The sequence below is a fragment of the Pristiophorus japonicus genome, chromosome 5 (genome assembly GCF_044704955.1).
Source record: "Pristiophorus japonicus isolate sPriJap1 chromosome 5, sPriJap1.hap1, whole genome shotgun sequence".
NCBI lineage: Eukaryota > Metazoa > Chordata > Chondrichthyes > Pristiophoridae > Pristiophorus > Pristiophorus japonicus.
Window position 1 is genome coordinate 44,719,318 of NC_091981.1, and position 12,675 is coordinate 44,731,992.

The 12,675-nt window shown below is 43.1% G+C and overlaps 1 protein-coding gene and 1 long non-coding RNA gene across 7 annotated transcripts in view; one reads left to right on the plus strand and one right to left on the minus strand.

Annotated features, from left to right (window-relative positions):
* The window catches only part of LOC139263792 (uncharacterized protein C7orf57-like), a 194,314-nt gene that overhangs the window by 52,252 nt on the left and 129,387 nt on the right, over nt 1-12,675 (minus strand). For 4 of the 5 annotated variants that reach the window (XM_070879846.1, XM_070879845.1, XM_070879844.1 and 1 more), the window contains exons 7-8: nt 7,348-7,481; nt 1,473-1,638 (exon numbers count right to left, since the gene is read on the minus strand). In XM_070879846.1, coding sequence (XP_070735947.1) covers nt 1,473-1,638; nt 7,348-7,481 — 300 coding nt within the window. The remainder of the gene's footprint in view (nt 1-1,472; nt 1,639-7,347; nt 7,482-12,675) is intronic. The other variant, XM_070879848.1, reaches the window with a different exon arrangement.
* Nucleotides 1-12,675, plus strand: part of LOC139263793 (uncharacterized) — a 125,876-nt gene that overhangs the window by 36,036 nt on the left and 77,165 nt on the right. The window lies entirely within an intron of this gene.

Sequence of the window (12,675 nt, forward strand, 5' to 3'; positions counted from 1 at the left end):
CGCTTTTTCTCAATTAATGGATGACATATGAACATGTTAAGCATTTATCCACTGCTATCAGTAACAGTTATTTCTATGTTTAAGTCCTTAGTTTCAGATAGCCTAGAGGACAAAGGAAGGCTGAAAGAAGTAGATATTGATGATAAGGAGACAGAATGGTGGTCAAGTTTAAATTACTAAAGAATTGCATGTGTAGTGCAACCAAAAATGGATTTTTGCCTGTATTTAATTTTTAACTTGAATCTTGTATTACAGAAACAGCTTGTAAGTGGTTCAACACCAGTCAAACACAGTATTTCTCAAAGAAATTTAATCAGGTCTGATACCAGACAAGTAGGCTGCAGTAGCCTTCAGAATGTGATGCCTAAGGTATAAATTAGCTAAGATTACTGGAGCCATTGCGATCAATCATAGGCTTCTTTCCCATTGTCAATGATTGGCTATCTAGTAATTTGCCATTAACAACAGTAATGCCTGTATATATTTATATAAAAATTATCAATAAAAGTTTGGTAGTGAAAGACCAAAGAAATTATGAGGTCTAGACATCAATGCTGATTTCAAGTGCATATTCTAACTAAGAAAGGATGTGGTGTATATCCTTAAAATACGGGGTGACGTGTCCTGGTATACATAAGCCCTCGCTATTTATTTTGCTAAAGTATGATGGGGTGGAAGTTTGGTCGCGCCTCAGTTGGGGAGGTGTCCCGGGTGGAGCGGTAAATTTTGAGTTGGCAAATGGCTTGCGTCTGCCGCTGCAAAATTCATCAACTGGGCCCGGAGTTTGGAGCGGGGCGCTAAGGGAAGCGTTGCGCGCCTCTTTTAGGGCGCTAGGCCGGCTGAGCAAGAGAAAATCTCGAGCTAAACAGCTGGCCTCGGAGCGCCATAAGAGAGGCCTGGGGGGGGGAAAAAACCTGCAAAAACACCAAAAACATTCCCAGTACATAGCTCACGCCACCACAACTTAAATCGCAAAAAAAATGTTTTAAAAACAATCACACTCACCGGAGGTCAGCATTACTTACCTCACTGCGGTCACTACAGCTTTCACAGGCATTCCCACCAGGGCACGCTATGGGTCGGGCGACAACCAAAAATTGAACCAGTGTCACAACCAGGGACGTTGCACAACGGCTCGCCTCGGCTCCGCACCCCGTCGATACCGGCACCGAATGTCCCGGTGGGGTGCTGGAAGCTGGCCGCCCCGGTGCAAATGCTTTCCGCCGCCATTGCTGCCCCTCCGGGGCGCTAAGAGGGGTGGTAGAAGATTGAATTTCCACCCCTATAATCCTTAACAATGTGCGCTGTTTATGTATCTTTAATTAATATGGAGTTCACAAAAATCATGCTCTTACAAAATAGCTCCCCAAGACAGTGCTGCAGGGATGGTACTCAGCATTACAGAATAACAAGAGCAGCTATTCTAAAAAAAATCAATGAGAATGTTTGAGGCTGGTATAAAACTGACTTACTTGTTCAGAATAAATGATGTTTTAGCCTTGGAATCACACGCAGGGTCTCTGAAGGTTACGTTTTGGCCTGCTTTAGTGGCAATAGCTTTTCTTCCCCGTGACTTTGCATTTCTAAGAAGCTCTTTTTTTTCTAACTTCTCCTGGAACTCGCCGAGAGGAACCAGGTCTGCAGATAGAATTTTCATTAGTTTATAGTATTTCCAATTATGATCGCTTCTCCATCACGTACATGTGCAACACATATACGCACAGCATTTTGCAACTGAGATTTTTTTAATTCATAAATTAATTGGCACAAAAATTTATGTGGTATTGGCACAAGGTGGAATGCTGGCCAAGATACCGAGAGAGCTCCCTGCTTTTCTTTGAATTGTGCTATTATCTTTAATAACCACCCCAACAGACATATGGGGCCTCCGTTTATTATCACCTTCTGTACTGTACTGAAGTGTCAGCCTAGAGTCCTGGGGTGGGGCTTGAACAAGCGCTCTCACTTCTGACTCAGAGAAGAGAGTACTAGGAAGAAGAGACAGGAGGGATTGCTTGGTGCGTACATGATACTGCAGACAAGTGTCAGTGCAGCCCAGCACCCATGCATGTCTGCTGAAGTCAGGGTTGTGCTGCATGAGATGCTTGTGAAGATGGTTGGCCTGTGTCATTTGACAGCATGATCTCATAAGTCATCCTGCTGCATACCCCCAAGAGGGTGTAACCAAGTTTTAGGCCACAACTGATCATTCCTTTCTCTGCACGGGTGTGAGCTCTATACTGCATGCAGTAGGTGTCCTTACAGCAGAAAGTACAGCTCAGCCTCTGCCCCTCTGCTAACCCAGAACCTGAGACGGTAGCTTCCCATGGTTATTCCCAGGCAGGTTTACCAGGGCCTGCAGAAGTGGTTGGTGGCATCTTAATTACTGTGATACTGCTACCTCCTGACCACCCTAGTGTGTCTTCTTTCATGCAAAACCAGGTAAAGTATGACATGCTGTGATTGAGGTGTTACTGAAGCTCCTTACAGAGAATGGTTGATCAGGCATTTACATCTCAGTGATGCTACCAGAGATTTTCTGATATTTTCCACCAGCAGTCTACCAAAGCGAGGTACAGTATTTTACTTCTATGCTGATGCAGTGGTGCGGGTACCAGCGGAAGGACACGGAGCATCTCGTAGATTGCATGACCTGCCTGTCATCCCTCTGCAGCTTCATCTCTTCCTTTGAACATGTCAGCTTGGATTATCCCTAATAGCCAACCTATTGGTGCTGATGGAAAGCTTGGGGCAAAACAACTGAAACAATGTTCTTGAAAGTCTGAGTACCAGCTAGAAAAATAAACAAAAAGAAATACAAAGAGAACCTTCCAAAGGTCTGAAAACCTACCTTTAAAATCTGTGGCTTTTTAAAGGACTTCCTGCCTGCGCGTCTACTAGTGGCCTCCATGGGTGCGCTAGAGGCACAGCCAGAGGCTGGAAAATGGTGCTGCGCCGTTCCCTTCCATCTTTTTTGTAATATAATGAGGTGCTCACCTGCTTGAGATGGCAGCTGTCGTTGCCAGCAAATTCCCTTCTACCCCCAACAAGATTGGCAGCCCCAGAAACTGGCACTAAATTGATGATACCCATTTTCTAACCAATAAGACTCCATTTTGGACACAAACTAGGCAGTGAAAAGACTGTAATCAACCTCTCTGAGTTTCTCATCAGAGATGTGGTAACAGTGAAGAATGCGCTTCACTATCTATTTTGAGAGATTTTGCCACCCATTTTGTGAGACGGAAAGATCATCCTGCTTCCTGTTTGGTCAGAACCAAGGCTGTTGATAATTGTCTGGCAAAGTAGACAATTAGGTCACCTCAGATCTGGAGGATTTCATGGCCTATTCTGATGTGGTTCTTCTACTCATGACGTTGAACTGCTAGGAAGCCGAGTAAGTCTGCTTTCATAATCTTTACCCTAGCTAAATGTTGTGCTGGAAATATCCCACCATGATTTAGGCACTAATGGGCAAGCTGCATTGTTTCATGACAGACTGACTGAGAATGAGTTCCATTTTGCTTCTTGATGTATTGGACAAGTACTGAGATATCTGTTCAGAGACACACTGACTTGCCAAAAACAGTTGTAAAATCTCAATAAATGTTACTCAAAGTCAGCTTTGAGTTTGATGACAGGTGGATTTGTCCACCGTTCACCATCCTTGAGTCCAGTTGCTTTGCATATGGATGCCTCATCATATCTTGATTTGATCCTAGATGAGACTTCTCTTAGTTTGACAATGAAGCTGAGTTCCAGAAGCGTGACAAATAGCTGCATGACAGTTGCCCAAACAGTATTTCATAAGCCAATCATCTATGTACAATTAGACATTCAATTGCAGCCATGTGAGATGAGCTGCAACAGATAGATATTTTATGATCACCCTAGAGACTGAGGAGCGACCAAAGAGAATCACTGTATTGCTAGCTGCCAGTACTTGCAATGACAAGACTAAATGGCCAAGGGTAAGTAACCATCTTTGAATGTCATCGACAGCCAGCAAAATTTTGGGTGCATTTCCTGAATGACTTGAGGCACTATTACCATCTTAAGCCTTCCTGTTTTGAGGAATTTGTTCAGTGCTCTGAGATTTCAGATGAGACGGTTACCTCCTGATCTTTTGGGAAGTGTGAAGTATCAATCCTTTTTGTGAACTTGAGGAACATGCTTGATTAATATGTTAGAAATCAGGGGTTCAAAATGTATAAAACTGACATGAAGAATAAGAATGCTGGGTTTTAAATTGTGTTTTGAACTGGAGACGAAGTGTATTCTTAGAATGTTAGTAGATGCTTAGAAATGTTAATGTTTTGGTATCCTGCTGAGATGTTATAGCATTCTGCACAATGACAACTATTATCTGTAGTTTTCAAGTTAAAACTTCAGCTTTATTTATGCATCTTTAAGACAATTTGTTATAGAAAGACTTAGAATGGATGGAAGTTGTGAGAGTTAACGTAAACATGTTGCTATGTCGTAAAGGAGATAATGACTCTGGGGTGAGCAGTTTTCTGGTTTGGCCTCATGGCATCAAAGGAGAGAATAGAGACAAGAGATAAGATATGTATTTCAAAGAACGAAAGAGAAAGACATGTGGCCAAGAAAATCAGGAGACATCTTTAGATTCTTGATTCAGAATCGAGACAAAGAACTAGAAGCCTTATTGGATATTAAGTTTTTAGGGAAACCTCTACAGGCCAAAAGGTCTAGTCAATATCCCAGCTCAGGCCCACTCCTAAAAAGAGAATAAAAGTAACCTAATCAAGATTGACCGCACAAAGTGAAACAGAAGTTGAGCTGGTTGAACACTATTCAAGTGATCCCATGCTTTACCGAAGGAAGCTCTAGACAAATAGAAAGAGACTGCAAGGCAGAGAACTGCTCACATGCGCCAGCCGTTTGTCCGATCAAAATCGATATCAACTATCTGTTACGGTCGTATAGTTTTGCTGTATAACTAATGTGTTATATTCCATCTTAAACTCTGATTAAACACAATATATCCACCAGATTAGTTTACATTTGATCCTGATTATTAAAGTGGCTAGAAATAGCCTTAAACTTGGTTATTTCCAGCAACATATATAAGGAAATACTGCCAATCTCAGCTGCCAGTATATCTATCTGAAAATGTAGATAGTACTCCAGGCTGATGGTCTCCCAGACCAAAGCATAATTTAATCCTTTTCCAGTTGGCCGTAAAGTATAGCAAATGGCCTCTAACCCCGGTCTTGAATTTTAAAAGTATGCTCCATCATGGAGCAGATTCTCAATGAAAGGAATAGGCTTCCGAGTCCAAATGGCTTTTTGTCATTACAGATATTTCTATACAACAGGCAAAGTTCGAGAAAATGAATTCCACAGATTGAAGAATGTGAAGCTATACCACTGTATTCTGTGAAATCTTTTTCAACAGATACTGAATGTTGACATGCTTCTGCAGCAGATCGTATGCTTCTTGCATGAACATGGAGGTCTGGTTTATAAGATAACAATTCTTATGGGTGCTGTGGTCATAATGTGGGGGAATGACAGTCCAGACACAATTTTGTAATTTTATAGAGGATAAATGGAATAGGCCATCCTCATCCTGAAATGATGACAATAAACATGTAACTGTTCCTAGGTGCCTGTCTATGCTATTCTTGAACTGGCCTCCGTGAAATCCATTAGTGTCACTGTTGATTTTCTATTTGATTGTTTTCTCCATTCCTGTGAAGGGCTGCCTTAATTCCATACTTCACTTTTCTGTCATATATCAATTTTAGGATATATTATTTAACCCTCCTTTGCCTGTATATTAGTCCTGGTCTGCTTCCAAGCCCCTGCCATATCATTTTATTATTCAACACTAGGAAATCTGTGAGGGGATGGAATAGGAAAGCATAAGAACATAAGAACATAAGAAATAGGAGCAGGATTAGGCCATATGGCCTCTTGAGCCTGCTCCGCCATTTAATGCGATCATGTCTGATCCGATCATGGACGCAGGTCCACAGGTCCACTTCCCTGCCCGCTCCCCATAACCCCTTATTCCCTTATCATTTAAGAAACTGTCTATTTCTGTCTTAAATGTATTCAATGTCCCAACTTCCACAGCTTTCTGAGGCAGCGAATTCCACAGATTTACAACCCTCTGAGAGAATTTTTTTTTCCACATCTCAGTTTTAAATGGGCAGCCTCTTATTCTAAGATTATGCCCTCTAGTTCTAGTCTCCTTTATCAGTGGAAACATCCTCTCTGCATCCACCTTGTCAAGCCCCTTCCGTTCCGATAAGATCACCTCTCATTTTTCTGAATTCCAATAAGTAGAGACCCAACCTACTCAACCTTTCCTCATAAGTCAACCCCCTCATCTCCAGAATCAACCTAGTGAACCTTCTCTGAACTGCCTCCAAAGCAAGTATATCCTTTCGTAAATATGGAAACCAAAACTGCATGCAGCATTCCAGGTGTGGCCTCACCAATATCCTGTATAACTGTAGCAAGACTTCCCAGCTTTAATACTCTATTCCCTTTGCAATAAAGGCCAAGATTCCATTGGCCTTCCTGATCACTTGCTGTACCTGCATACTAACCTTTTGTGTTTTATGCACAAGTACCCCCAGGTCCCGCTGTACTGCAGCACTTTGCAATCTTTCTCCATTTAAATAATAACTTGCTCTTTGATTTTTTTCTGCCAAAGTGCATGACATCACACTTTCCAACATTATACTCCATCTGCCAAATTTTTGCCCACTCACTTAGCCTGTCTATGTCCTTTTGCAGATTATTTTGTCCTCCTCACACATTGCTTTTCCTCCCATCTTTGTATTGTCAGCAAACTTGGCTATGTTACACTCAGTCCCTTCTTCCAAGTTGTTAATATAGATTGTAAATAGTTGGGGTTCCAGCACTGATCTATGCGGCACCCCACTAGTTACTGATTGCCAACCCAAGAATGAACCATTTATCCCGACTCTCTGTTTTCTGTTAGTTAGCCAATCCTCTATCCATGCTAATATATTACCCCCAACCCCGTGAACTTTTATCTTGTGCAGTAACCTTTTATGTGGCACCTTGTCAAATGCCTTCTGGAAGTCCAAATACACCACATCCACTGGTTCCCCTTTATCCACCCTGTTCGATACATCTTCAAAGAATTCCAGCAAATTTGTCAAACATGACTTCCCCTTCATAAATCCATACTGACACTGCCTGACCGAATTTTGCTTTTCCAAATGTCCTGCTACAGCTAAAGCCCTTGGCCTTCACTTATTGCCTCCCCTGTGTGATGATTCAGTGTGAAATCATATCTTACCACAGCATCATAGAAATACTTAGAGGTCTGAAAATCATTACCTCCAGGATCTTTAATGTTTACATTTGGTTGTATCTTCTTCTTCCACCCTTTTTGCTGTTGGATCCAGTCTTCAGCATATCCATTAGTCATTAATTTGGTGAAGTTTATGGGTTCATTCTTTTGTGGTAAAGGCCTAAATAAAAGGGTTAGTAATTATTATGTTCCAGGATATTCACATTTTAAAGCCATTTCATATTTGTTGTGTTTTATTTTATTTACAAGCATTTACAAAATTGTGCTCCTCAAACTGAGTTTCGCACACCAGCAGCGTTCATCGAGAATTCAGCCATGTGATCCCCACAACTCTGTCCATTAAAACTCATGGATTGCAAATCACTGGGGGTAAGATATATGGGGTGTATATGTTGCGGGGGGGGGGGGGTGATGGCGAGGGGGTAGCGCGGGGCAGGTGGAAAGATGAGTGTTTGAATTATTGATATGTGCTCCCATCAGGTGAGGCTCCACAACAGGAGAGCATTTTATAATATTGCCTCTAAAAGACATTACTGTTCATATTTAAACATCTCAACATTCAAAACCATAATCATGACAAGTGGACCATGTAAATTTAGTTTACAGTGGGTTGAAATTACTGGCTGAAGAGGGCACAACTTGAGTGGATCGCCTGCAAAAGGTACAGCAGTTTATGATGAAACCTGTAGGTTTACGTCCCAGTAACATTCTGTCCTAAATTACAATGTCAGGGAGTGGGAGGTGAGGGACAATTCTTGTTCCTACACCCTGCAATGTCCACAGCCAGCTATGAGGGCATGTCTGGGGTTATCTTTGAAATTCTGGGCAAAATGCCCTCCTTCGGCCCTGTGGAAGCCACATATGCTGAGAACATGTTTGGGGTCTGCTGTGAACCTACTAAAGTCCCCAAATAACTTGCAGAGCGATGGGAATTGATCCCAGAGAAAATCTCTATTGGCTCCCATGCAAGTTGCTAGTCCTGCTCCTGCTTTCCGGTGGACACACTGGGCAGGCATCTCTGTTGCACTTCTACAGGCATGGGCCTCCTGCTTCATAGGAGCAGGAGTAGGCCTTCCAGTCCCCCTCACCTGTTCTGCCATACAATTAGATCATGCCTGATCTATATCTCAACTCCATTTTCCCACTTTTGCTCCATATCTCTTCATACCTTTATCCAACAAAAGTCTATCAATCTCAGTCCTGAAAATTTCAAATTGATGCAACATCCTCAGCCTTTTGGGGGCGGGGGGAAGAGTTCCATACTTGTACTACCCTCTCTGTGAAAATGTGCTTCTTGATTTCACTCCTAAATAGCCTAGTTCTAATTTTAAGATTACGCCCCCTTGTTCTGGATTCCTCTACCAGAGGAAATATATTCTCTGTACCTACACTATTGAATCCCTTTATCATTTTAACGACCTTGGGGGCAAAATTCTCCTGTTGTGCACCTCCCGTTAACGCCTCCAGGGGATGCTAATGGTGTGCAAAACTGTTTTTGTCTGGGGGGGGGGGGGGGGGAGGCTCCCGAAAAATTGAGCGGGAGTTAGCGGAGGCGTGATTACAGTAGCGCAGTGCCCATTGGTAGCACCCTGGGCCGCTGGACTTCTGGTGATGACGTCAATCGTCATATGCGGCAACCCCTTTTCACCCCACAGCGGCCTGTTTCCACCGCACGTCGGATATTGGGCAGCGCCCCATGAAGCTGCTGCGGGCGATGCCCCCATCAGCCTCGCAGGTCATGAACCAGGCCGCACACCGATTGCGGGGCGAAACTTAAGGGGGAGGTGCACTACACCGCATGCCGCCATCTTTTTTTTTAACCCACTTACTGCTCGGGCCGTTGTCCGGTGCTTTCTCAGGGTCTGGCCTGCGATCGTGCGGTCCGGCACCCCAAATCCATGGTGGCCCAATGGAGGCCATCAAAGGGCCTGCAGAGCTCACAGCGTACCTCCCCTTTAATGGAAGGGAAGGGGCGTAGCGCCCCCGAGCCTGCCCAGATAGGAAGTGGAGCGCGCAACATTGTGCTCCACCTTCTGTGAGGGGCAGTAACCCCAATTTTGCTTCCAGGGCGGGACATCTGTGCCGGGCGCAGAATATCCGGCCTCGGAAAGGTTACTGTCCTCAGAGCAATAGCTAATTTCGGCCTCCTTGATTAGATCATTCCACAATCTTCTAAACTCAAGGAAATTCAAACCAAATTTATGCAACCTGTCTTCATAATTTAACCCTTAAGTTCTGATATTCTGGTGAATCGGCACTACACCCCTTCCAAGGCCAATGTATTTTTCCTCAAGTTCAGTGTCAAAAACTGAACAGACTGATTAGTAAAATGACCCCATTCCCACAATTTGGGACAGGATCAATGTTTTAATCAGTAGGTAGCCTTGTCACACGTCAGCATACTTCTATTAGTGAAGCAGGAATCCTAGAATTTCAGCCCGAACATGTGCAGAACCATGAAACAAATTGAAATAAAACATTATTAAATAATGTCACTCATGCAGTGTCTTTTGTGTTTGGCAAGATAATTTAAATTGTTTTCTAATTCTTCTTTTTTGTTTTTTTGGGTTCCGATTCTCTACCATCCGCCTAGTGAGTTTCAGCTTCTCGCTGGGGGAGCAGGATCACAGATATCTTTCATAACCCATGGAAAGGGTTTTTCCCATTCATTATCTAGTTGGTATGCCAGTGGCCTGGGAGATTTGACATTTCCCTCTATTCTGCTGGGAAGTGCCAGGGCTTGATGCACCTTTGAAACTGCTGAAATCAGTAACTAATGTATTAGGGATCATACATGCACTCCTGGCTGGCCTCCCACATTCTACCCTCCGTCAACCTGAGGTGATCTAAAACTCGGCTGCTCATGTCCTAACTTGCACCATCACCTCTGTGCTCGCAGACCTACATTGGCTCGCAGGAAAGCAACGCCTCGATTTCAAAATTCTCATCCTTGTTTTCAAATCCTTCCATGGCCCCGCCCTTCCCTATCTCTGTAATCACCTTCAGTCCCACAATCCACCTCCCCTGAGATAGCTGCACTCCTCTAATTCTGCTCTCTTGAGCTTCCCTGGTTATAATCTCTCAACCATTGGTGGCTGTGCATTCTATTGCCTAGGCCCTAATCTCTATAATTCCCTGCCTAAATCTCTCCACCTCGCTACCGCTCTTTCCCCCTATAAGACGCTTCTTAAAAGCTATCTCTTTGACCAAGCTTTTGTGGAGCTCTTTGGGACATAAGAACTTAAAAAATAGGAACAGGAGTAGACCATTTGGCCCCTCGAGTCTGTTCCGCCATTCAATAAGATCATGGCTGATCTGATCATGGACTCAGCTCCACTTTCCCTGCCCTCTCCCCATAACCCTTTATTCCCTTATCACTCAAAGCTCTGTCTATCTCCGCCTTAAATAGATTCTCTGAGGCAGAGAATTCCATAGATTTACAACCGTCTGAGAGAAGAAATTTCTCCTCATCTCAGTTTTAATTGGGCGGACTCTTATTCTAAGACTATGTCCCCTAGTAATAGTTTCCCCTATGAGTGGAAATATCCTCTCTGCATCCAGCTTGTCGAGCCCCCTCATAATCTTATACGTTTCGATAAGATCACCTCTCATTCTTCTGAACTCCAATGTGTATAAGCCCTACCTACTCAACCTATCCTCATAAGTCAACCCCCTCATTTTCAGAATCAACCTAGTGAACCTTCTCTGACTTGCCTCCAAAGCAAGTATATCCTTCCTTAAATACGGAGACCAAAACTGGATGCAGTACTCCAAGTATGGCCTCACCAATACCCTGTATAGTTGTAGCAGGATTTCTCTGCTTTTATACTCCATCTCCTTTGCAATAAGGACCAACATTCCATTTGCCTTCCTGATTACTTGCTGTACCTGCATACTAACTTTTTGTGTTTCATGCACAAGGACCCCCAGGTCTCCCTATACTGGAGAACTTTGCAATCTTTCTCCATTTAAATTACAATTTGCTGTTCTATTATTTCTGTCAAAGTGGATAACCTCATATTTTCCCACATTATACTCCATCTGCCAAATTTTTGCCCACTCACTTAGCCTGTCTATATCTCTTTGCAGATTTTTTGTGTCCTCCTCACAATTTGCCTTCCCAGCCATCTTTGTCAGCATACTTGGCTACATTACACTCGGTCCCTTCATCCAAGTCATTAATATAGATTGTAAATAGTTGAGGACCCAGCACCGATCCCTGCGGCACCCCACTAGTCACTGTTTGCCAACTGGAAAATGACCCATTTATCCCGACTCTCTGTTTTCTGTTAGTTAGCCAATCCTCTATCCATGCTAATATATTACCCCCAACCCCGTGAACTTTTATCTTGTGCAGTAACCTTTTATGTGGCACCGAATCGAATGCCTTCTGGAAATCCAAATACACCACATCCACTGGTTCCCCCTTATCCACCCTGCTCATTATATCTTCAAAGAACTCCAGCAAATTTGTCAAACATGATTTCCCTTTCATAAAACCATGATGACTCTGCTTGATTGAATCATGCTTTTTCAAATGTCCTGCTACTGCTTCCTTAATACTGGACTCCAGCATTTTCCCAACGAACATTTTACATTTTACTAAGTTAAAGATACTATATAATACAAGATGTTGTTGTTGTGTGTACTAAAAAGAAAAAAGTTGTATTTATATAGTGCCATATTATGTCTCTCAGAAACATCCCAAAATTTTTCATGTGCATTACTTTCAAATTGCAGTCACTGATGTTGTAGCCAATTGCAGCAGTTATTTGCATGTAAGGAAATCCTTCAAAAACCATTGGAATGAACCACCAGCTAATCTGTTATTTGATGTGTTAGTAGAGTGAGCAGTTCCAGGATGACCTCGATAACAGGCTGATGTCTCACGGACCGCTCATCAGCAACACCACACAGAAGTGGACAAAGCTCAAACAGATGGTGACAGACTCAGCAAAGACAACTCTTGGACTTAAAAAGAAGGTACACCAAGACTGGTTCGATGAAAACAACGTTAAGATCTGCAAGACGCTGGATGAAAAGAAAAAAAGCATACCTAAAATGGCAAAATGACCCTTCCTCAATTTTCAAGAGAGACCGCTACAGACACATGCAGAGCAAAGCACAAAGAGACCTTCGCCAGATGCAAGATAAATGGTGCCAGATGAAAGCAGAGGAAGTGGAACATTATGCTGAAACTCACAATACCAAGATGTTCTTCAGCGCCATCAAGTCAGTCTATGGACCATCAAAACCCAGCACTACTCCACTCCTTTCAGCAGATGGCAGCACTTTGATCAAAGACAGGACTGGCATAAATGAGAGGTGGAGAGAACACTTCAGTAATCTTCTTA